The sequence below is a fragment of the Vulpes lagopus genome, chromosome 10 (genome assembly GCF_018345385.1).
Source record: "Vulpes lagopus strain Blue_001 chromosome 10, ASM1834538v1, whole genome shotgun sequence".
Taxonomy (NCBI): Eukaryota; Metazoa; Chordata; class Mammalia; order Carnivora; family Canidae; genus Vulpes; species Vulpes lagopus.
The window spans coordinates 25,177,015-25,200,996 of NC_054833.1; the positions used below are offsets into that span (position 1 = coordinate 25,177,015).

Consider the following 23,982-nt stretch of genomic DNA (forward strand, 5'->3'; position numbering starts at 1 on the left):
CTGCGTACAAAGCTAGGAGACACACAACCTACCAAATACCTACATCTCCCTATGTGTCTGTCATATATATCATATATATATATATCTATATATGTGTGTGTGTTTAAAAAAATTGAGTTCATGTATCTTCTATGAAGAGGTTTTTCAGAGCTTTTGTCCATCTTTTAAAAATGGGTTGCTTGTCTTATTGAGTTGAAAAATTCTTTATATAAAATCATTTGTTAGATCTATTGAGAGTATTTTCTGCTTATACATGGTTAGCCTATTTATTTTCTTTTGACAAGAAAGATTTTTTTGTTTTGTTTTGTTTTAGTTTCAGAGACAGAATTTAGTGCTTCATCAGTTGCATATAACACCCAGTCCTCATTACATCAAGTGCCTTCCCTAATGCCCATCACCAAGTTCTCCCATCCCTCCACGCCCCTCCCCTCCAGCAACTGTTTGTTAAGGGTCTCTTATGGTTTGTCTCCTCTGATTTCGTCTTATTCTACTTTTCTCTTCCCTTCCCCTATGTTCATCTGTTTTGTTTCTTAAATTCCATATATGAGTGAAATAATAGGATATTTGACTTTTTGCTGATTGCCTTATTTTATATAGCCTAATAGCCTTTATTCCATCCATGTCATTGCAAATGGTAAGATTTCATTCATCAATGGCTGAGTCATATTCCTTTGTGTGTATATGTATGTACACGGACACACACACCACATCTTTCTTATCCATTCATCTGTCGTTGGATATCTGGTCTCTCCTTATTTTGGCTACTGTGGACATTGCTGCTATAAACATTGGGGTGCACGTGCCTCTTTGAATTGATATATTTATATCCTTTGGATGAATACCTAGCAGTGCAATTGCTGGGTTTTAGGGTAGTTCTACTTTTAGCTTTTTGAGGAACCTCCACGCTGTTTTCCAGAGTGGCAGCACCAGTTTGCAGTCCCACCAGTAGGGTAAGAAGATTCCCCTTTCTCCACATCCTCACCAACTTGATGAGAAAGTTTTAATTTTGATGGTCTAAATATCCCAGAGTTTTCATTGTATGGTTATTGTTTGCCATGTTGAAAAAAATCTCCAGGTATGGAGATACTCTGTTCTTTATTGTTTATCATTTTAACTTTTATGTTTAGATCTATGATCCATCTTGAATTAATTTCTGTAAGTGGTGTGAGGTTCTTTTTCCCCCCATATGGATAGCTAGTTATTTCAACACCATTTGATGAAAATATTTTTATTTCCCCTGAATTGTTTTGTTGCATTGTCAAAAATCAATTGGATTTACAGGTGTGGGTCCATTTATGAACTCTGTTCTGTTCCAGAAGCTCTTTCATTAGGTTATCCTTATGCCAACAACTCACTATCTTGACTATTGTAGATTTCTCATAAGTCTTGAAATCATATTCTCTAAGAGATTTCTAACTTTTTTTTCCCTTAAAGTAGTTTTGGTTATTGCAAGTTCTTTGAATATCTATGGGAATTTTAGTATCAGCTTGCCAGTTTCTTTACATAAGGTTGCAACTTATATGTCAGTTTGGGGAGAATTGATATTTCAATAACATTGAGTTTTATGGCCCATAGTAATTGTATAGATCTTCAGTTATTTAGGTCTTCTCTTTTTCCCCCTCTCTGCTGTATTTTAAAGTTTTTAAGAAGTCCTATACATTGTTTTTATTAAATGTATTTTTAAGTATTTTGGTTTTATTTTATTTTTTAAAAGATTTTATTTATTTATTTGTGAGAGACAGAGAGAGAGAGAGAGAGAGAGAGGCAGAGACACAGGCAGAGGGAGAAGCAGGCTCCCTGCAGGGAGCCCTACATGGGACTCCATCCCAGGATCCCAGGAGCACGTCCTGAATCAAAGGTAGATGCTCAGCTGCTGAGTCACCCAAGTGAACCATATTTTGGTTTTATAATAATATTCTCAAATAGAATTAAAACATAATTTCTAATTATTTCCCACTAGAATTTTAAAATAACTAGTTTTGGTGTATTGACCATGAATACTAAGATCTTGCTAAATTCAGTTATTAGTATTGTTAGTTGCTTAGGAGATGCCTTAAGATTTTCTTTATAAACAATCATGTCATCTGGAAAATACTTCTTCCTTTGCTATCTTTAGGCCATTTATTTCTTTAGTTTTCTTGGCTTATTGCACTGGCTAGAATTTCTAGAACAGTGTTAAATAGACAAGATGAGAGAGACATTCTTGCCTTTCATAGAGGAAAGAAAGGCATTGTATTTCATCATTTGTGTAATGTTAGATGGTCCCTCCCATTCCATTTTCCTTTCTTAACTAAGAGATCCTTTCTATTCCTAGTTTGTTGAGGTTTTAAAAATCATGAATAGATGTTGAATTTTGTCAAATATTTCTATATTTAGATAAATACATGGTTATTCTTTTTACTTTAATGTGATTTATAATAATTGGATTTTGAAAGTTAAACTACCTTTGCATGACTGGGATAAACCCCACGTGGTCATGATGTCTTCCCACTGCTTCGGTTTTCTGAAATAATTCGTGTAGGCTTGGTATTATTTCTTCCTTAAATGTTTGATAGATCTTATCAGTGAAACCACTAGGTCTGGAGTTTTCTTTGTAGGAAAGTTTTTGATCATTAATTTATTTAATAAACATGAAGGTATTGAGATTTTTTAAATTTATCTTGTGTTAGTTTGGTAACTTATCCTTTTAAGGAAATTTTCTACTTCATCCAAGTTGTAAAATTTATTGGCTTGAAGTTTTTCGTAATATGCCATCATTACTCTTTAAAAAATATATTTAGTGTCTGTAGTTATCTGCCCTTTCATTCCTGAGATTGGTAATTTGTGTTTCTTTTTTTAAAGAGAACTTTGCTAGGGTTTATTGGTTAATTTTTGCAGAGGGTTCTGGTTTTAGAATTTTTTCTTGATTCTTTTTATTTTCTCTCTCTCTTTTTTTGTTTGTTTGTTTTTGATTACCAGTCTTTGTTATTTTCCTTGTTCTACTTCCTTTGTTCTTCTTCCCAGTACCTTTGTGTTTAGTTAGCTTTGCATTTTCTCATTTCTTAATGTAGAAACACATATCCTTAGTTTTAATATTTGTCCTCTTATTATAAGCTTTTAAAGCACTGCTTTGGCTACATCTCACAAATTTGATTATATATATGTATATATTATACATATTATATATATTGTATATGTGTATATATGATTATGTATATATGTAATATATATGTATATATATATTTTAAGATTTCTTTATTTTTTTAAAGATTTTATTTATTTATTCATGACAAACACAGAGAGAGAGAGGTAGAGTACACAGGCAGAGGGAGAAGCAGGCTCCCTGTGGGGAATCTGATGTGGGACTCAATCCTGGAACTCCAGGATCACGCCCTGAGCCAAAGGCAGATGCCCAACCACTGAGCCACCCAGGAGTTCCTGATGATATTTTCATTAACATTCAGTTCAAATTTCTATTTCCCTCTTCATTATTTTTTTGACTATTAGCTTATTTGTGTTATTTAATTTCCAAATACTTGTTTACTTTTCTCAATATTGTATTGCTCTAGCTTTCTAATTTAATTCTTTTGTGGTCTTTGGAATTTCAGTCTTTGGAATTCATTGTGACTTACTTTATGGCCTACCATATAGTCTTATCTTGGTGAACGTTCTTGAAACACTTGAAAAGGAGCTTTGGTAAATGTCATTTAGGCCAACATGATCAGTAGTATTGTTCCTATATTCTATAGCTTTACAAATTTTTGTTTAACTGTTATCCCTATTTATTTATTTATTTATTTATTTAGAGTATTTGGACATGCCAGTGAGGGAAGGGGCTGGGGGGCGGGGCACTGGGAGAAGGAAAGAGAGAACATAGGCAAGTTCCAGGCCCAGCACAGAGCCTGATGTGGGACTTAATCTTAGGACCTTGAGATCATGACCTAAGCCAAAGTCAAGACTCAGATGCTTAACCAACTGAGCTACCCGGGTGCCCCTATTTAAAGAGTATATTAAAATACCTAACCATGATTGTGGATTTCTGCCACTCTTTAACTCAGCATTTGTTTCATGTGTTTTGAAGCTGTGTTACTAGGGTATACACACAGTTTATAGATGGTTATGTCCTGATGAATTCATCCTTTTCTCATTATGAAATCTTTCAAATTACTATGTGGTGTCATTCCAACTTCAGAGTGAAGAAATTCCTTCAGCATTTCTTATCATATGGATTTATTGCCAGTGAGGTTCCTTTATTTGAAATAACCAATTTTATTGCTTTTTAAAATTTTGCCTGTTTTATTGAAGTATATAACTGATAAAATTACACTTAAGGTGTACAGCATGGTGATTTGATATTATATACTTTGAGATATTATATACATTCCACAGTTAGGTAGATCTACACATTTATTACCTCACATATTTACCGGTTTTAAATTTTTTTTGGTGAAAGCACTTAAGTTCTATTCTCTTAGCAAGTTTCTGTTATACAATATAGTATTACCAACTGTGATCACCATTGACCCTTAGACCTTATTTGTAACTGAAAGTTTGTATCCTTTTACTGTCTTTTCCCCAATTCCCCTACCCCATGACCCCTAACAACTATCATTTTACTCTGTTTCTGTGAGTTAGTCTTTAAAAAAAATTTTTTTTTAAGTTCCGCATGTGAGTGATACCATGTGATGTTTGTCTTTCTCCTTCTGGCTTATTTCACTTAGCATAATGTTCTCCGGTATTATCCATGTTGCCACAAATGGCAAGATTCCCTTCTTTTCTAAACAATAATCTATTGTAAGTGCATGTTATGTTTTCTTTATCCATTCATCACTGATGGTCACTTAGGTTATTTCCAACCTATGGCTATTGTGAATAATGAACATGTTAGTACATGCATCTCTATAGTTCTTGTTTTTTTCTCTTGTTGATGTGATCTATCACGTTGATTGTATTATGAGTGTTGAACCACCTTTGTATCCTGGGGATAAATCCCACTTGTTTGTGGTGAATAATCCTCTTAATGTATGGTTGGATCTTATTGGCCGGTATCTTGTTGAGAATTTTTGCATCCATGTTCATCAGGGATAATGGTCTGTAATTCTCTTTTTTGGTGGCGTCTTTGTCTGGTTTTGGGATCAAGGTAATGCTGGCCTCAAAGAATGAGTTTGGAAGTATTCTGTCCCTTTCTTTCAGAACAGCTTTAGCAGAATAGGTATTGTTTCTTCTTTAAACATTTGAAAGAATTCCCCCGGGAAGCCATCTGGCCCTGGACTTTTGTGTCTTGGGAGGTTTTTGATGACTCCTTCAATTTCCTGAGAAAAGGGCCTCTAAAGTCAAAAACAAACTTTAAAATGAAATAGTAAGAATCAAAAAAGAAAAACAAAAACAAAAACAAAGAAAGGGGGTGGTGAGGAAATGGTGACAGAGAATATCGTCCCTAAAGAGACCTAGAGGGTCATCCTCTTGGTTCAGAGTGTATTTTTTCTGTATGTTAGATGGTGATCAATTCCAAATTTATAAAAAACCAGCAGAATTTATATAGAGACCTACCATCAATCACAGAAACATAAGCAAGTTAAAAGAGGAGGGTAGAATGGGAAGGAGCAATATAGTGTTACAGAATGAGCCACCCTGGTGTTCCATTTCTTTCTGTGTGTATTTTGGTCCATGTGTTAGAAGTTACTAATTTCCACTGTTATACAACAAAATGAGACAGAAAGAACAAAAACCAAAAAGCATAACTCGTAATCTACCAAAATTATATTCAATATGTTGAAGGCATCAAAAAATGAAGAATATATCTAAGACATGAAATTGTAGAAATATGAAATTCAAAAAGGAAAAACCTTAAAAATGAAGAGTTGGTAAAATATTGTAGTTAAGGCAGGAAAAGAAAAATATATTAGAAATTTTTAATATGAAATCAAGATGAATTGTAATGAAAGAAAACCCTCTCATTCAATGTACTATTTTCCCTCAGTCTTGGAGCTTTCCAGTACTGCTTGGTCAGTAAACTTGGTCTTCCCCTGTTCTTCCAGCTGGTCTTCTGGGGAGGGGCCTGCTGTGCTGATTCTCAAGTGTGTGTGCTTTGGCAGGGATGCCCCACCCCGTGCCAGGTACCGGTGATTATGAGCTTTTTATCCCATGAGGCCTTTTTCCCTAGAAGCCCTGCCTCTTCCAGGTGAAAGGCAAAAAGAAGAGAAAAAAAGAAGAAAAAAATGGCAGCAGCCAGATCTCCAGCTCTGCAGCCAAGAGCTCCCTGAGAATACTGAACCGCAGTGTCCCAGTCCCCAGTGGCCTAGGTGCTCTTGGGGGCAGTGGGTGCACTGATCTGCACAGCTTGCAGGGTGTCCAGTGGCAGGAGAGTTCTTGCTTTCCTGTGTCCTCCCTGTTTCTGCCAGCCCCTGGGTAAACAGAGGTCACCCGGATTTGCCCCCTCCTGCCCCCTCTGATGGAGGGGCCTGTGCCACTCCGCGTCGCCTCTCCCGAAGGGAACGGAGGACAGCTGCCTCAGTCCGTTACTGGGCTCTAGGTTAACGGGACCTGTGGAGCCACCGCATAACCCACTGGCTTCTCCCAAATGCCCTGAGGGCTGCACTCCAGCCCTTTCTGGAGCTCCGACCATGGTCTGTGGTGAGCTTTCTCCCGCCCACCCCTCCTCTTATAGTGTCTCTGGGAATATTGAGGCTTCACTGCCCCTCCTGTGATTGTGCCCTATTTCCCTGCCAAGGACTTTTCAGTCAGGGAAGACTCAGGCGTGGATTTTTAAAGTTCCAGCGCTGGTGGCGGTTCCCCTTTGGGCCAGGTTTGCCTGGCGCGCCTCCCCCACCTTTCTTCTTAACCTTCCTACCTTGTCAGACCTGATCACTTTTCTCTCTTTAGCATCCCAGCTGTTCTCTTTACATCTCAGGTCAAAGTCATAGGTGTTCAGGATGTTTTGAAAGTTATCTAGGTAAGTTGGTGGGATCAGGTGAGTGGAGGACCCCGCTCTTCCTCCGTCTTGCCTCCTCCTCCTCATCAGTTTACATAATACTGCGTTGATTCCACTTTTTGATTTTACATAATAATGCTACTTTGAAGATTCATGGGCCCGTTTTTATGTGTACATATGTTTTCATTTCACTTGGTTAGATGGAAGTGAGTGGAATCAAGGAGTGGAATCAATGAATTGTATATTAACTCTTTGTTTAACCTCTTGTGGAACTGCCAAGCTGCTTTCCAGAGTGTACCTGTTATGTTCCCACCTGCAATGCACAGTGGTTCTAATTTTCTACCTCATTGCCAACACATTATTTTTTGCCTTTTTGATTATAGCCTCCTAGTGGGTACAAGGTGGCATTTCATTGTGGGTTTGATTTGCTTTTCCTTGGCTAATGTCCTTGAGCATCTTTTCATATCTTTATTGGACTTTTGGTATCTTTGTTGCAGGAAAGTCTGTGTAGATTATTTCCCATTTTTAAATTGTGTTATTTGCTTTTGCAATGAGTTGTAATTATTCTTTATATATTCTGGGTATAAGTTTCTCATACACTATTTGCAAATGTTTTCTCCTATGGGTTGTCTTTTTTACCTTTGATGATGTCCTTTGAAGCACAAAGGTTTTTGCTTTTGACCAAGTCTGGTTTATCTCTTTTTTTCCTTTTGTTTCTTTAGTGTTGTAGCTAAGAAAGGTTTGCCTAACCCAAGATCATAAAGGCTTACTTCTGTGTTTTCTTCAAAAAGTTTTATAGTTTCATCTTGTACATTTAGGTCTATACTATGTTTAGAGTAAATTTTTATATATGTTATAAGGAAAGGATCCAACTGCAGATTTTTACATATGGTTGTCAAGTTGTCCTAGCAATGTTTGTTAAAAAGAGTATTTTTTCTCTATTGTTCAAAAATCAATTGACTATTTGTAAGGTTCTATTTCTGGATTTGCAAGTCTATTCCATTGATCTATTCCATCTTTCCTTAGGCCAGTATCACACTGTTCTTGATTTTTATAGCTTTGTAGTAAGTTTTGAAATCAAGAAATGTGAATCCTCCAACCCTTGTTCCTCTATTTAAAGATTCCTCTGGCTCTTCTGGGTCCTTTCCATTTCTATAGTATTGTATGATCAGTTTGTCAGTTTCTGCAAAAAAAGTCAAGAATTTGCTGGGGTTTGCAGTTTATTTGTAGATCAACTGGAGGAGTATTGTCATCTTAACAATATTTTGTCTTCCTATCCATTTACTTAGGTTTTTAATTTTTTTCAACAGTGTTGTCTTGTGGTTTTCCAAGTACAAGGTTTGCACTTCTTTTGTAAAATTTATTCCTGAGTATGTTGTCCTTTTTAATGCTGTTACTTACAAATGTCTTTTGAATTTCAAAAAGTTTTTTGCATGTATATACCTAATAGCTCCTTGTCTGTATTCTCTACTCCTTGTATTTCTTCTGTGTCTTATTCTAATTCCACTGAAACCCTGATACCATGAAACATTCCGAAAACATTTATGTGACTTCTTTCAGCAGTCATATGGCATTTTTATTTTGTGTCAGTTAGTGTACTGACAGGCATTGGGGGTATAGAGTTGATTAAACATCTTATGTTTTCAAAGAGGAGACATAAACATGGTATCTAAGATTTATCACAGTGAAGATTAGAACTATGCATCAGAAGCACCATAGAAGAGGGATCAAGAGACTGTTTTAGAGAAGGTCACATTTAACATTGACATTGAAGTGTTGGTAAGGATTTAACAAACTTTGGAAGACTTTCTATTTAGTCAACACAAGATAAATCATGAAGGCATAAAAGTACCTGATGATTCATAAAAGGTGAATGGGCTTCTATGGTTAGTATCAGATGAATGCAGGAAATGATTGAAGGCGAAGTAGGAAGTACAGAATAATCAATCTAGTTGTGACAGGTTTTAATAAAACAGTAAGGATTTTGTGGGCACTGGAGACTTCTAAGATTGGGGGTGGCATGGGATTTTTTTTTTCAAAAGCTGGGGAGATGTTGATAAGATGTGTAGTTTAGATAATTAACTGGTGTTTGGTGAGAGTGGATTACAGTGGAGAGAATATAGGGCCAGAGGACCAGTTAGAAGTCTGTTTCAGGGGCAGCCCGGGTGGCTCAGCGGTTTAGCGCCTGCCTTCAGCCCAGGGCCTGATCCTGGACACCTGGGATCCAGTCCTACATTGGGCTCCCTGCATGGAGCCTGCTTCTCCCTCTGCCTGTGTGTGTCCCTGCCTCTCTCTCTCTCTGTGTCTCTCATGAATAAGTAAATAAAATCTTTAAAAAAAAAAAAAGCAAAGTCTGTTTCAGTATCCATGGAGAGAAGATGAAGGTCTTAACTAGGCAAGCAACAGTAGAACTGAGAGGAACAGATGACTTTGGATTCTGACAAAGGTTTTGATTGTTTGATTCCAGAGTTGGGATAGGGAAGGTGTTCAAGATAACGTGAGTTGTCTCATTTGGTTTACTGGGTGAATGGTAATGTCTTTCTGGTGCTTTGTTTTTTGTTGTTGTCAATTTGCTATTTTAGTTGTGCTAAGTTACACAGGCATGGCCTCATTGGCCGTGAGATTGAACTCAGTCTCCTGGCCTATCACCCTTTTCCAGAAGAGGCCACACTGATGTCATGTGCCTCAGAACCCCAACCCTCTAATCTCATGTTGCTCTTCCGGATATGGAGTGGTCATGAATATTACCTACATATGACATTGAATTGTCAGGAGTATTATGTAATACGATACTGGGGGGTCATGAATATTACATACATATGATATTGAAGTCTCATGAATAACAAAGACACTTCTTGGATTTTGAGTTTCCCAGAAACGGGGTAAAGGTCAGTAATAACAACCTTTATTATATATACCCCAAACTCCTTTATTTATTTATTTTTTTTTAATTTTTATTTATTTATGATAGTCACAGAGAGAGAGAGAGAGATAGAGAGAGAGAGGTAGAGACACAGGCAGAGGGAGAAGCAGGCTCCATGCACCGGGAGCCCGATGTGGGATTCGATCCCGGGTCTCCAGGATCGCGCCCTGGGCCAAAGGCAGGCGCCAAACCGCTGCGCCACCCAGGGATCCCCCCAAACTCCTTTAAGTCTCTCTTCTGGCATCCACGTTTCCAGATTCTTTGTCTAATCTGCCATTATCTTGAGAGTTGGTCCTTCTGAGGTCTGTCTTTTTGGCTTGTAGATAGCTGACCTCTCCCTGTGTCCTCACAGTCTTCCTTGTGTGTGTCTGTATCCTAATTTCCTTTTCTTATAAAGACACCAGGCATATTCAATTAGGTCCCACTTATAAGAACTCATTTTACTTTAACGACTTCTTTAAAGGCCTGATCTCTTAAATACTATCATATTCTGAGGTCCTAGGGTTAGAACTGCAACATAGTATTTTTTAGGGGATGCAGTTTAGCCTGTTACACCTGCTTTATTTGTTTCCTCTGGATTTTTTTGTTTATCTCACTTCCATCTCTCTCATATATTTTCCTTGACCATCTTACATAGTCTTTGGCTGTCCTTGTATGTTTTAGAGTCTGGGGATAGCTGATATGTTTAGTTTGTGTATGGGCAGAGTTTCTTTGTAAGTGGCTTTTCCATTGGGTGATATGATTGCAAGGAGGTCTTTTTTTTTTTTTTTAAAGATTTATTTATTTATTTATTTATTTATTTATTTATTTATTTATTTATTTATGATAGACACAGAGAGAGAGAGAGAGAGAGGGAGAGGCAGAGACACAGGAGGAGGGAGAAGCAGGCTCCATGCAGGAAGCCTGATGTGGGACTTGATCCCGGGACTCCAGGATTGCGCCCTGGGCCAAGGGCAGGCACTAAACTGCTGAGCCACCCAGGGGTCCCCCCCCTTTTTTTTGAGGGAGAAGGACCTTTTTTCCCTTCAATTTCTCTGGAGAATAATAATCTCCTTATTCAGACAAGGTGGGGTTGGGCAGTGTGGGCACAGACCTTGCTGACAGAGGTAGAAGAGCAGAGGAGGAAGAGGCCCAAGTAGTCCCATACTTGGCTCTGCAGGTTGAGACTTCATCACCCTTACTCTGTCTGGTATCCTGATTCCTGATATTCTTCTGTCTGGCTTCTTCAGAGACTGAACTACTGATCTCCTGCTGACTGTACGGTGAAGGCAGAGGCCAGGGTGTCTAATTTCTCAGTATGTAAAGATTGAGATAACCAGCAAGTTCTTGCTATTTTGCTCTGAACCTTGCCATCATCTTCTAGGGCATCTGAAACTTTGAGCAATTGAGGGGCTCTGTGGGGGTTTATTAGTGAGGTTTTATTATTTATTTGTTGCCTACTACATGCTAAGTACTGTGCTTTGCTAGGATTTATCCTATGTAACCGTAAGTGTAACCTTGGAAAGGTTCTATTATTATTAGGGCCATTTTCCCTATATGAAAACAGAAGGTTTAAAACAGAATTGGTAAATTGGAGCACCGGGCCTTGAATACGGATGTATTTGACCTTAGAAACTACACCTTTACCAGCTGTGCTATATACTCAGAATAGTTGGCAAATTCATACTTTTGCCTATATGACTATATTCTAGGTTTTATAAAAATGTCAATATATTGATTTGACCACATTAAAAAAGAGAATAGAAAAATAAAGTGAAGTTCAGTATACCTATGGAACATAAATGTATTTTAATTTTTATGACATGATTAGTCAGGACATCTTCCTTTAACAGCTTTGAGAGTAGACTAGTTTCTATTGTATTTTTGGGATTAAGCAGGTGTAGGCTTGGAGCTAAATGGTGACATTAGGTTCTGTCATTATATTGAAAGTTCCAGGACCAAGGGCTTAGTTGTCTGTTATTTTTCTGACATTTCCCCCCACAGTACTAGTTGCAGTGTCCTTGATAAATTCAGTGTTCAGTAGATGTTGGCAGATAAGCTCAATGCCAGCTAAAAAATTTCAAACTATATGTTTAAGCATACTTTTTGTGTTTTGGTACTGAATGTCTAGCATTCTTGTGTTTTTAGCTAATGCTTATTTCAGTTGTCACTAATCGTTTTCTTTCTTTTTCAACAGATTGCTTCTCTAACTAGATCTCCCGTTTGCTCCACAAAGTACAATGTCCCGATCACGACAACCCCCTCTAGTGACAGGCATCTCTCCAAATGAAGGAATACCGTGGACAAAGGTCACAATTAGAGGAGAAAACCTGGGGACTGGCCCAACTGACCTCATAGGTAAGAGCAAGAACTATGTTTCTAAGGTAAATGCCTTTTTATTGTGGGCAGTTGAGACAAGGTGATAGAAAGACAACATTATGGTCTGTACAGAATGATCTGAATGAAGATGAAAGAGTTATTTGTTCTGGCTTTTCTGTTTAAAATCATTATTTTATCAAATCTTGTCTAACTTGCTTTTCACCAAGTTGTTCAGAAAGTTTCCCACAGCTGAGATTTGCCTACGTTTCCTCAGCTTTGCTCTCTCCTGCTATTGCCCAGGAGCGTCCTAGCTCTATTTGCTCACTTCAGCTTTCCCCCTCCCCTCGTCTACAACTGTCTGTATTCTGTGGTGCTCTGTGGATTATACCTCTTCTGTTCCTTCTTGCTCTTCAAATCAAATCTAAACTCTATCTCCTGGAGCTCTCAGTCCCACTTGGCTCTTATCCTCACTCCACCTGGAAGAAACTGTCCACTCTGATCAGGTGCGTATTTTTACCAAGGCCTGTGAACCTTATTCCCTTTTCTCTGCCACATTATGCTCCATCATGGGTGAGAGCACCATCATGAATCTGAAATACAAATAGTAACTTGAGATTTTCAACAAAAAAAAAGCTCTTCAGACTAATTCCCACCCATGCTAATCTATCTTTTTATTTAGGCTCCCCTAATATTTATATATTTATGGTAAGCTAAATTATGGTTTTTAGGATCTGTTTCTTTTTTTTGAAATCTTTGTAAGTTCAGGGACATGCATACTGTGTATCCAGTTGGCACTGTATAAATATATTTATTTTTTTATTATTTATTTTAGGAAAAGGTTTTTCTTCAATTTCTTTTCTACCATATATATTTTTACATGTTCATTTGTATAGTGTCTGTCGCCTCCCACCCCTACCCTATAACATGGAAAATTTTTACTGCTGATTATTTAAGCATTCATGTTTGTCAGTGGTTCCCATCCTTGGCTTGTCTTTTTTTTTTTAAAGTTGTTTGTTTTTTTAAATTACACTTAGTTAACATACAGTATAATGTTCATTTCAGGTGAACAATTTAGTGATTCAGCACTTTATATACAACACCTGATGCTCATCCCGAGTGCACTCCTTAATCCCCATCACCTATTTTTTTTTTAAAGATTTTATTTATTTATTCATGAAAGACACAGAGAGAGAGAGAGGTAGAGACACAGGCAGAGGGAGAAGCAGGCTCCATGCAGGGAGCCCGATGCCGGCCTCGATCCTGGGTCTCCAGGATCAGGCCCTGGGCTGAAGGAGGCGCTAAACTGCTGAGCCACCTGGGCTGCCCCTCCCCCCCATCACCTATTTAACCCATCCACCCACCAACGTCCCCTCTGGTAACCTTTAGTTTGTTCTCTATAGTTAAGTCTCGTGTTCTTCGTTTCTTCATTTGCCACTCTTTTATCCCCCTATTCTTGTTTGTATTTTTTCTTAAATTCCACATATGAGTGGAGTCATATGGTATTTGTCTTTGACTGTCTTATTTCATTTAGCATAATACCCTCTAGCTCCATCCATGTCATTGTAAATGGCAGGATTTCATTCTTTTTATGGCTGAGTAATATTCCATTATATGGGTATGGATGTATATTTGTATGTACACACATATGCATATATAACATACACATTTATACACATCTTTATCCATTCATCAGTCGTTGGACATTTCCATAATTTAGCTATTGTAGATAATATTGCTACAAACATTGGGATATATACCTTGGCTTGTCTTAATCTCCCTTAGAACTTAAAAAAAATGCTCTGGAATGCTGTGTCTCAGTCTCTAAAGATGGAGCCTAATCACTCTTTTTCCAAAATACAAATGAGTATCAGGTACATCCAGGATAGAGAGCAAATTATAAATATTATTGGTCAGTTAGGATTATTTTCCTGTGAACTCTGAGATACATTTAGAATAGAGATGCATTCAGAATGAGGAAGGAAGAGACAAGAGACTTCAGTATATGCTACTGAACATATATCCCAATTACTGTATAAACTTATTTGGATTCAGACATTCTCTTGACTCTTCTTAATTTGAGGGACCCGTTGGTGAAGTATTGGAGATTACGAGTTGGAGCTTATTTTTCTTGCATTATTGGTGCAGGTTGACAGACTGTTTTTTGGTCATTTGGAAAGCCTTGGAAAACAGAAAATGAAGTGGAACTCGGCACTATGCTAAATAAATGAGTTTTGCACTTCCCAGCGAATTCTTTTCACGGCGTTATTTAAATGTCTTATTTTATATTGTTTTCTTAGCCATAGGTTTTGATCCTTCAGTAAATAAAACTTTACTCTTATGAAGATAGTTTTATCTAATCCTATGTCTTGGTTTTTGACATAGCTCATTCTAAGTTTTTCTTTATCCAAAGTAGAAAAGTCCCTGGAATGCATGGAAGTAAACCATACAGATGGAAGCTATGTCCTATGTCCTACATTTTAACTGGAGCTCCCAACATGACAGTTATTAGTCTATGTAAATTTTAATCTTGCTTTAGCCTCAGGCAATGCTATTCTTATTTGACTAAGTGTGTATACTTCTATAAACCTTGCTAGTTCAGCTTTCAACCTGCCTATGTATTGCCAAGAAACCATTTTTTAAAAAAGCAAACTCAATCTGCTAAATAATTTGAGTGTTTTTAGCTCAAATGATATCTATACTAGCCAAGTGAAACATTATAAAAACAGTTTATTTGAAATTCTATAAGTTAAAGATGTTATTATATTTTATGAAGCAGATTTCTTAGTTTGCAGTAACTTAGCAAAACTGTGCTTTAGAAATTAAGATATCGGTCTTATGATCTTATTTAATTTTTATGGCATTTAAAATGATCCGTTTGAATCTTTGTTTCAAATAAATGGTGATTATTAATTTTTTTAGTTAAAATGCAGAGCAGATATTAAATCAGAGAAACCCTGATAGCATGAATAAACTATTGTGCTGGGTAGTTTTGTTTTTTTTTTTTCCAGCTTGTACTGTCATGGGTATCCTTTGTTTTTGCTCATCTGAACATGCTTTTAAGGCCTCTTGTCTATATATTGGAAATCTCCCATTCCTCAGTTTTAATCATAAGGTTGTTCTCTAGCAGAGAACCTCTATTAGGAATGGTGTTAAGTCCTGATATTCACTCTTGGGTTGTTTTTTTTTTTTTTTTTTGGTTTTGTTTTCTGAAATGAGTTAATATTTAAAATCACAAGAATCTTTTTGATATCATAAAATTTTAAAGTATTAAGCTAATGTATTAACCTAGAGTGACATCAAAACACCTGCCATCTATAACACCAGCACTGTTTAGTATATTAATCAAAACCTTTTCCATCATTTAAGAAATACATAGACTGGTTTATATATGCATAAACCTTACTTGAGCAAATATTCATTGAAGTGTTAACACAGTGCTTATCTTGACGATGGTGAGGAGTGCTATCAATCTCTTAAATAGTTGACTTATTTTCAAAGCAAAATGGATTTTCAGGAAAGATAGCAAAGACACTCCCATTTTGAAAAAATAATTTGAATTACAAATGCATTTTAAAATGTGTAAATATCATCTTTACATTTTAAAAAACCAACAGAAACCTTAGTCCTGAAGAATCCTTTAAATGCTGTTGCTAAAAAGACAGAATTCCATCCATGTATAAATAATGGCTGTTTTAGGAAGTGTCTGAAATTCATTATTTCAATAAATCCATGTTTAAAATGTAGCTGTATTTATTACTCTGTGGTTAACATAACATTCTTACTAAATAGTGTTTTAAGTTGTAACAAAAGATGACTTGAATCCCTTCCTACATTTTTTCAACGGAATTTGACATTAGTCGAGGTGTTCCTCGTATCTGGGAAAAAAAATGTAATTGCCACACTGGACTGCTGAGCGGTATAGAAAGTTAACTAATGAGAAAAGAAAGTGTGACGTGTCTGGGATTTGCTGCATACATTTTAGATTATTTTTTCCAAAAATATTTATTATGTTCTGTTTTGTGGAAGTGGAAGCTACCAGGAGAGGGTCCGTGGTAGCGGGCGGCCTGTGCTCGCGGCGGTGCCAGTTCGGGGCCAGGTCTCGGCGCTGCAGCGGGCCCTGCCTCCCTGGTGGGCGCTGCCTGGGCTGTGACGGTTCCGCGGTATCAGGCCCCGGGCCTCCAGGCCTGAGTGTATGTCTGGGGGTGCTGGCTGCTCCTGGGGGCGGCGGCACTGGGGAGACCCCGGGGCTGCGGGGACTTCAGGGGGGGGTCCACGTGGAGGAGAGGAGCCACCGGCTTCCCGGCTGCAGGCTGTGCTCGAGGTACCCCCGTGTGTACCGTGGAGAGCTGAAAAGTAAGAGCCAGGAAAAGTAAGTGCAGATTGTTTTCAGGAAGATAGAGAAGTGCATTTTGAGGGAATGACATATACGTTTAGCAGTACACTTCAGGATTTCATATCCTTAATGTCGATTCCTAATGATAGCAATAATTTCCCTTCTAAAACCCATGAAAGCAATGTAAGATTCTCACAGGCTGAGGAATCTGGAAGGCCTACACATGATTATCATGGTCATCATGTTTTGTTTTGTTTTTTTTTAAAGATTTTATTTATTTATGATAGACATAGAGAGAGACACAGGCAGAGGGAGAAGCAGGCTCCATGCGGGGAGCCCGACGTGGGACTCGATCCCGGGACCCCAGGATCATGCCCTGGGCCGAAGGCGGGCGCTGAACCGCTGCGCCACCCAGGGATCCCATGGTCATCATGTTTTAAATCCATCGATGTTTGAAGAAACTTAAATGTCATCTAAAGAAGTCTTAAAAATTAGAGGAAAAAGATTAGACAAAAATCAATAGAGACAGTGTATTTGCAAGTAACACTGGGCATGTTCAGTAGTAGAGGTCGGTAGTGAAGAGGAAATGTTATTTCTAGATCTATTTCTCACTCGTGGAAAAGGCCTGAAGGATTGTCTTTTCATGTAACAGACACATCTAAGATCTCGACTTTGTTCTCTTGGACTTTGTTACGTGCGTGCTTTTGTTTTCAGGTCTGACAATCTGTGGGCATAATTGTCTCCTGACGGCAGAATGGATGTCTGCGAGCAAGATAGTATGTCGAGTGGGACAAGCTAAAAATGACAAAGGGGACATTATTGTCACGACCAAGTCCGGGGGCAGAGGAACCTCAACAGTGTCTTTCAAGCTGCTGAAACCTGAAAAAATAGGTATCATCTTTTTATTTTTAAAGAGGAAAGTGAAAGTGGGTTTTGTCTTTTAAAGTCTGAAACTGGCAGATTTGTGTAAAAACTTACCTCGTCTCACGTCTCCTTCACTTAGCTTATGTTTATTTTGTCAGGAATGGGATATTGGTTAGCATTTGCATTACTTTTGGAAAGGCAGCTTGCTGAGGTAACATGGAAGCCCGAGGATGATGATCACGAGAGAACCGCATCCTAAATTCTTGATAAAGTCTGTTTCTTAGGCATTTGCTTTGCCAGTTTGGGCTCCTTGTTCTTGAACACAGTAATTGCGTTTCTTTCTATTATGTGGTCGAGATTTGAGGTAAAATTCCTCCTCATTTGGCAGGAGTCAGCAGCAGGGGCATCTAATATCTAATGATGCTCCTGTTTCCTTCATTTGCTCCATCGTTCGAGGCCAGGACAAGTGTTGCCTGAGCACAATGTGCGTTTAGCTCCCCACAGGGGAAGCAGGACTCTCGGTATCCTGTAGCGCTTTCAGTGTCCTTTCTAGGCCCTTAGCACCTGCTTCCTCATATTAGGGGCAGGGAGAGCTGGGTCAGAGGAGCCAGACTCGTCTGGGCTTCAGCACCACGGGCTGTGCAACTGCACTTTTTTTTTTTTTTTTTGTGGGTAAAAGTGAAACAACAGTATTACCTACCTCATGGGATTAAATGAGTTAGAGCGTGAATGTAGGGTGCTTAGGATAGACCCTTACACAAGACTGCACGCCCATTGGTCTTGGCGGTCCTGTGACGTCTTGTACGTGGTTGGTACTCGATGGATGTTTGTATCCGTAGGAATACCACAGGCAGAGTAAAGCCCAGGCCGTACTTCTCTCTCATCATACTGAAAAGGAAATGATTTTGCAGATTCTTTTTGTTTTCTAACCTAGAGCATAGAGCCTTCCCACAGCATTGTCTTCCTTAAATTCCTAGACTTTTTTTTTTTAATAAATGAATTTATGGGACAATACAAAATGGAATTTCATGACTACGTAAATACACATAGACACACACATACATACGTGTGTCTGCATATATATGCACGTACATAATATCCCTGTTTTTATTTACTCATTTTTATTGAACATCTTCAAAACCTGAAAATTGTAGCAGGAACTTGTTACCAGTTTTCTGGAGGAACTTAAAACATTTTTGCCAGAATCCAGCCATGTCTTATATCGTATTTATACAGCTGATAAAGGCAACTTATTTGAAGGTTTTAATCTTGTTCTAACACATCCTGCCCAAGTCCTAGCACACAGGCAGGGCTCACAGAACCTCCCTTCAGAGTGCGTAGACTTGAGCGTAGCCTCTAACAGAGCCCCCGTTGCCTTCTGGCAGGACTGGAGGTGCTGACGTTTGGGGCTCACGAAGGGCCATCCAGCTGGGAGTTGCCCGGGAGCAAGTCCCTGTTTCACAGCTCCAGCTGCCCCTGTGCCCACTGGCCCTTGGCCCATTTTCTGTTAGAGGCACTGAGGCTGCGCGGCCTATGCCAAGTAAGTGACGAAGAACTCCGGTCGCATAGAAGAGGGACCGTTTTCAGGGATCGTGGTCTGTTCACAGGGTCTGTTTCCCGTGTTTCCCGAGATCCTAGTCCTTTCCATTACACAAGCCATGCATTTCCTTGGAAGTATTTGACTGATTCCTTTATAAGAAGAACCGGTGGATATTTGTCGAATTAACCAAATTAATTTTACTGTTTATTGTTTGTAAAATATATTGGAAAAACACAGAGATTTTCCTCAGAGCCTTAGTCTGCCTTCTGTACTGAATATTGTACAGTGAGACCGTGAACCGACAGGTGTTATATTTGCCTTCTAATAGGTTCTTAGTGTTTTTAATCAAGCCGCCAGCCATTAAAAAAACAAAACAAAAAAGAAAGAAAGAAAAAACAGCTTTTGTGCTGTTGAATTTCTCAAAAGCTACCTTAGTGTGCACTTTGGATTCGGTCTTTAAAAAGTGAAACAGTAGGGAAAGGCTTAGTTTCTGTCTTATTAAGGATATGCTTCTCCTTTTGGTAGGTCTTTTGGATCAGTCTGCGGTGTGGGTTGATGAAATGAATTACTACGATATGCGTACGGACAGGAATAAAGGAATTCCCCCGTTGTCTCTGCGTCCTGCCAATCCGCTTGGTATTGAGATTGAAAAGTGAGTACCTCCTGCCCTCGTCCTGCCCTCGGTGTTCTGTATTGCTCCAGGGCTCTATGTACTTACAAGGAAAGAGGCAAACTCCGGACACATCCAGGGAAGCACAGTTGTTGGAAGACCAGTGTTATTTCTGATGCCTGGTCAGCTTTGCTGCCTGTGAATGTTCCAATTAGTTAAAATTTTTGGTGAAAACTACTTATCCCTTTAGTTTTTTGAGTTTACGTGTCGTGAAGAAGAGAAGTGTCTTGAAGTTTTTAAAAAAGTAATATTTTTAATGATATGAGAATTTTAATCTGGGGCTCGTGAGTTTAAATATTTAGATGGTACTTGAAATCAAACCAGAATTTTCCACGTGCTTGATGTTTTGGGGAAATATTTTAGAATAGTTAGGCCCACTGTAGTCTTTTGTTTACAACCCTTGCCTATGATTTGTGCTTCATCCAGACTCACTGTCTCAGAATTGTGGCAGGTAAATGAGAATTTTTTTCAAAATGTAACCAAATGTATTCTCGGTTGATAGGACAGTGTTTTAGTAACTTTATGTGTCCTTACATCTTATTTAATCAATTCATCTCACACATTAATTGTGTCTAATTTATTCTCCAGCCTTGGTGACTGTGCTCGCGGAGTTATGTGCTGAGTGTTGCTCTATAAACACTTACTGAAAGTGACAAATTCGTTCTGTTAACACTTGAACTGTAGCTCTAAGTTTTTCTAGGAATGGGGAAAACTCTCTATTAACCTTTCTATGTTTAACCTTCAAGCCTACACCTGAAGACCACTAGTGATTCAAATAGCAAGCTGCTTTTTCACCTAGTGAGGTTTTACCTCCGGCTAACAGGAGGGAGCAAGTGTTTGTCTTGGGAATTCACCCTGTGTTGAAAAATCCCGGGGCTTAGCAACTTTTAGCAGCTTGGACTGTCTAGTCACATCTTTGAACTCTTTGGCAGTATGGGTCATGCTGGAGCCATTTTAAGGATCAAGTTTGAGGACCCAGAACGTCCAGAATGGGATGGTAATTGCTAGCTCTTTACTTGAGCACAGTTTCAAGCATGAATAGACTTTGCAGTTGCTATGAAGCCTTTTAACAGCCTCCTTCAATACGCTTGAAAGCCAGCTTCTTTCTAGGGCCTGCCACAAAAGAAGAGTAGACCAGGAGGTCCCCTTAGATTGATCTTTCATAAGGAAAATACAATTTTATAAATGGGGACGGGGACTATAGGAATATTGTATGAATTTTGTATGAGCTTTATTTTTTTTAAAGATTTTATTTATTTATTTATTCATTCATGAGATACAGAGAGAGAGAGAGAGAGAGAGATTGAGAGAGAGAGGCAGAGACACAGGCAGAGGGAGAAGCAGGCTCCACGCAGGAAGCCCGATGTGGGACTCGATCCCGGGACTCTGGGATCACACTGTGGGCTGCAGGCGGCGCTAAACCGCTGAGCCACCAGGAATCCCCCTTGTATGAACTTTAGAAAAAACTATCAAAGTTAGGATTAAATGGGGTGTTTACCATCATAAAACGGACCTTCTTCGTTTTCAGTTTGGCATATAACCCGCCCCAATTTGACTTCTTTACCTTCTCAGGACCTTCCACCTTTTAACTGTCTTTATTATTTCTGTTTTTGCTGCTACCCACCCAAGGCTTAGGCTTGAACTCTCTCTCTCTCTGAAAGCACTTTTACTTAATATGCGTCCAGATTATTCTTAGGGAACATTGGTAACAGCAGCCAGGAATAATGCCACTAAGAGTGCTTGGCCCTTTACAAGTTTTCTTTTTGTCTTCCCTGTGAGGTAGTCTAATTTAGTCTAGAAAAACTCGTTTTGAATCACAGCTCTCCAGGTTACTGGCAGGAGGACTTTGGGCGAGTTGCTTCCCTAGCCTTTGCCACAGTTTCCCCAGATACAACACGTAGTACCCGGTGGTTGTGAGGAGGGGGCGCGAGCTCTAGAAGAGTGCTGCTCCTGGCAGGTGCTTCGTAAGTGCTAGTCGTTATTACAGTGGGTCTTTGCTCTTCTTGCACAGTATACTGTTCAGGGCTCTACTCTGTCATTTAGGAAGACTGTCTCTTTTTAATGACTATTAAGATTTCAGGGTAATGAATTGTATTAAAATCTTAAAGCAGTATTATGTACCTTAACTTAACAAGTGGCTCTAAAATGAACAGTAGCCTTTCTTTCAAGCTATAACTTAAGTTTCAAATAATAATTTGCTCAGCCATGGGTAAAAGGTAAAATCATAACTGAAAAGGTAAAATCTGAAAAGGTAAAATCATAACTCTCATTCAAATATAAAATGAATGTATATTAAGATCATTCATTAAGGGGAAAGCCAGTAAAATGTTAAAACCATTTCAAAGGAGATTCCAGAGGGTAGACATAATAGGCAGCGAGGAACCCTAAAAGGTAGACTGGCCACATCTACTGCATGGCAGGCAGTTAGCTGCATCTTCACCTGACGGGTGTCTCTGTGGCCAGGGATCTCTGCCATCATCCGCCCTCCACAGGTGAACTTCCCTTTCTACAGCTGACTTGCAAAATAGGGACAGAGAAAGGCACAGATCCCTGTTGAATCCGAAAACACTGGGAAGGCCCTCCAGACAGTGAGAGGACGTCCAGGGGTCCTTTTGCACACTTAAACTCTTTTGAAATTTTCCCAGTAAAAGAAAGATGGGCTAGAGATACTAGAAAGCAAGAAAATGAAAGGTAAAAAAGTAGGAAGAGTTATGGAAAACAAGAGAATGTTTTTTGGCCCAAAGAATGCCTTTCCAGGTTCCTTTTTATTTTTTAAGAGTACTGTCAGGAAAGCTGCATTTATTTTATTGAATTCTCTGACCTCAGGTAGAGAAATCTTATTTTAGAAGAAGACAAAAGGAAAGGAAAAGCAGATATTACAACAGTCACGTGGGTTTTATTTCCCTGACTCTATTTTTTTTTATTTATTTTCTTTTTTCATTTTTATTTTTTTAAGTAGGCTTCATGCCCAGAGTAGGGCTTGAAATCACAACACTGAGATCAAGAGTTGCATTGCTCTCTACCAACTGAGCCTGAGTCACCCTCCTGACTCAGTTTTTAAATAAAAGCTTTGCTCCCTGAGAGACTGGTGTACGTTCAGGTTAGAATCCCTCAGAGCATTCCCTTACTGGTTTTTATTTCTGTATATTAATGTCATTTGGCAGTTCCTTTCATTTAAAAAGTTGGGAGAGGATCTAATTTTAATTTTTTTTTTTTTTTAAATATCATCGGAGAAGGAATAATAGGGCTTTAATATCACTTGTTTGTTGAAGTATAATAATTGGGAAGGTTTGAAGAATTGTGATTGCTTATTATAAAATACTGTGGTCCTGATGAATTATTATTAAAGTAGTGAGGTCACGTTGGAAGATGAGCCAGCTGCTAGCAATTGCGTGGTGACCGTGTGTGCAGTGCTCTTCAGCGGATAGTCGTGTACAGTCCTGCAGTGTTGCGGCCAGCCCTCTGCGTAAGGGAAGGCAAGGAGGAGTGGCATCGTGTACTCTTCTGGTTGCTCTTTGGAGTGAGTCAGGGTCTAGTAGACTTTGTGTAGCTGTGCCCAGCAGGCACACTGTTGTCTTTCGGTGCAGGTTTAACGACTAGTGTCTATTGGCCTCCTTCGACTGCTTAAACCCTTCATATTCCTAATGTTTTCACTGATGTTGTGCACACGTGGTGCCTTGATACTCATAAAAATGTTACTGATTGCTTGGACAAAGATGAACTTCAGTTTGAACTGAGACTAGGATTTAGTCATAAAAGTCTGTATTTCTGATTTGTTATGCTGATTGTCACAGATGTACGTGTTCTTCGCACACTTAAATTGTAATGGAGACAAACCATTTAGATTGAAAGAGAAGGTAAAAGGGTTCATGTTAAGTAAAAGCTTTCATTAGGTTATATTTCTTTTTTTTTTTTTTTTTTCCTTAGGCAGAGAGAGTGCGTGTGCCCGTGTGCATGTGTGTGGGCTCGGCAGGGGAAGAGGGGGAGAGAGAATCCCAAGCAGGCTCCCTGCCCCATGGAGCCCGATGAGGGTGGGTGTCAGAACCCTGACATCTGACCGAGCCAGAATCAGGAGGCTGACACCCGACCGACAGCAGGTGCCCTGCTAGGTTATATTTCTTGAAAGAATATTTGTCTAACTTGAGGATGATGAGTAATGTTTTTAGACAGCGTACATATATGGGACAGAAGACATTAAAAATGGAGCTTTGCCCTTGTTTTTATATGACCTGCAAATTTTTTGTGTGTGAAATAATTATGTAGGAATGGCTCTCTAGTCAATTGATGCATCGCAGATACTTGCTCTGTTTCTACATGGGTTTTATTGGGCAATACAGATCTGATTTTCTTCTCCTCAGTTTGGTTTTTCAATAGAAAGGAAAGATGACCAATTTTTCCAGTACATTTGAAAACCAGAGGAACGAGTAGCAGAATGATTCTCAGT

General features: G+C 38.8%; 1 protein-coding gene across 4 annotated transcripts in view; it reads left to right on the forward strand.

Annotated features, from left to right (window-relative positions):
• Nucleotides 1-23,982, forward strand: part of EXOC2 (exocyst complex component 2) — a 215,243-nt gene that overhangs the window by 34,252 nt on the left and 157,009 nt on the right. For all 4 annotated transcript variants that reach the window (XM_041769948.1, XM_041769949.1, XM_041769950.1 and 1 more), the window contains 3 exons: nucleotides 12,010-12,170; nucleotides 17,179-17,355; nucleotides 19,394-19,520. In XM_041769948.1, the coding sequence (XP_041625882.1) occupies nucleotides 12,053-12,170; nucleotides 17,179-17,355; nucleotides 19,394-19,520 (422 nt within the window). In that variant the 5' untranslated portion in view covers nucleotides 12,010-12,052. The remainder of the gene's footprint in view (nucleotides 1-12,009; nucleotides 12,171-17,178; nucleotides 17,356-19,393; nucleotides 19,521-23,982) is intronic.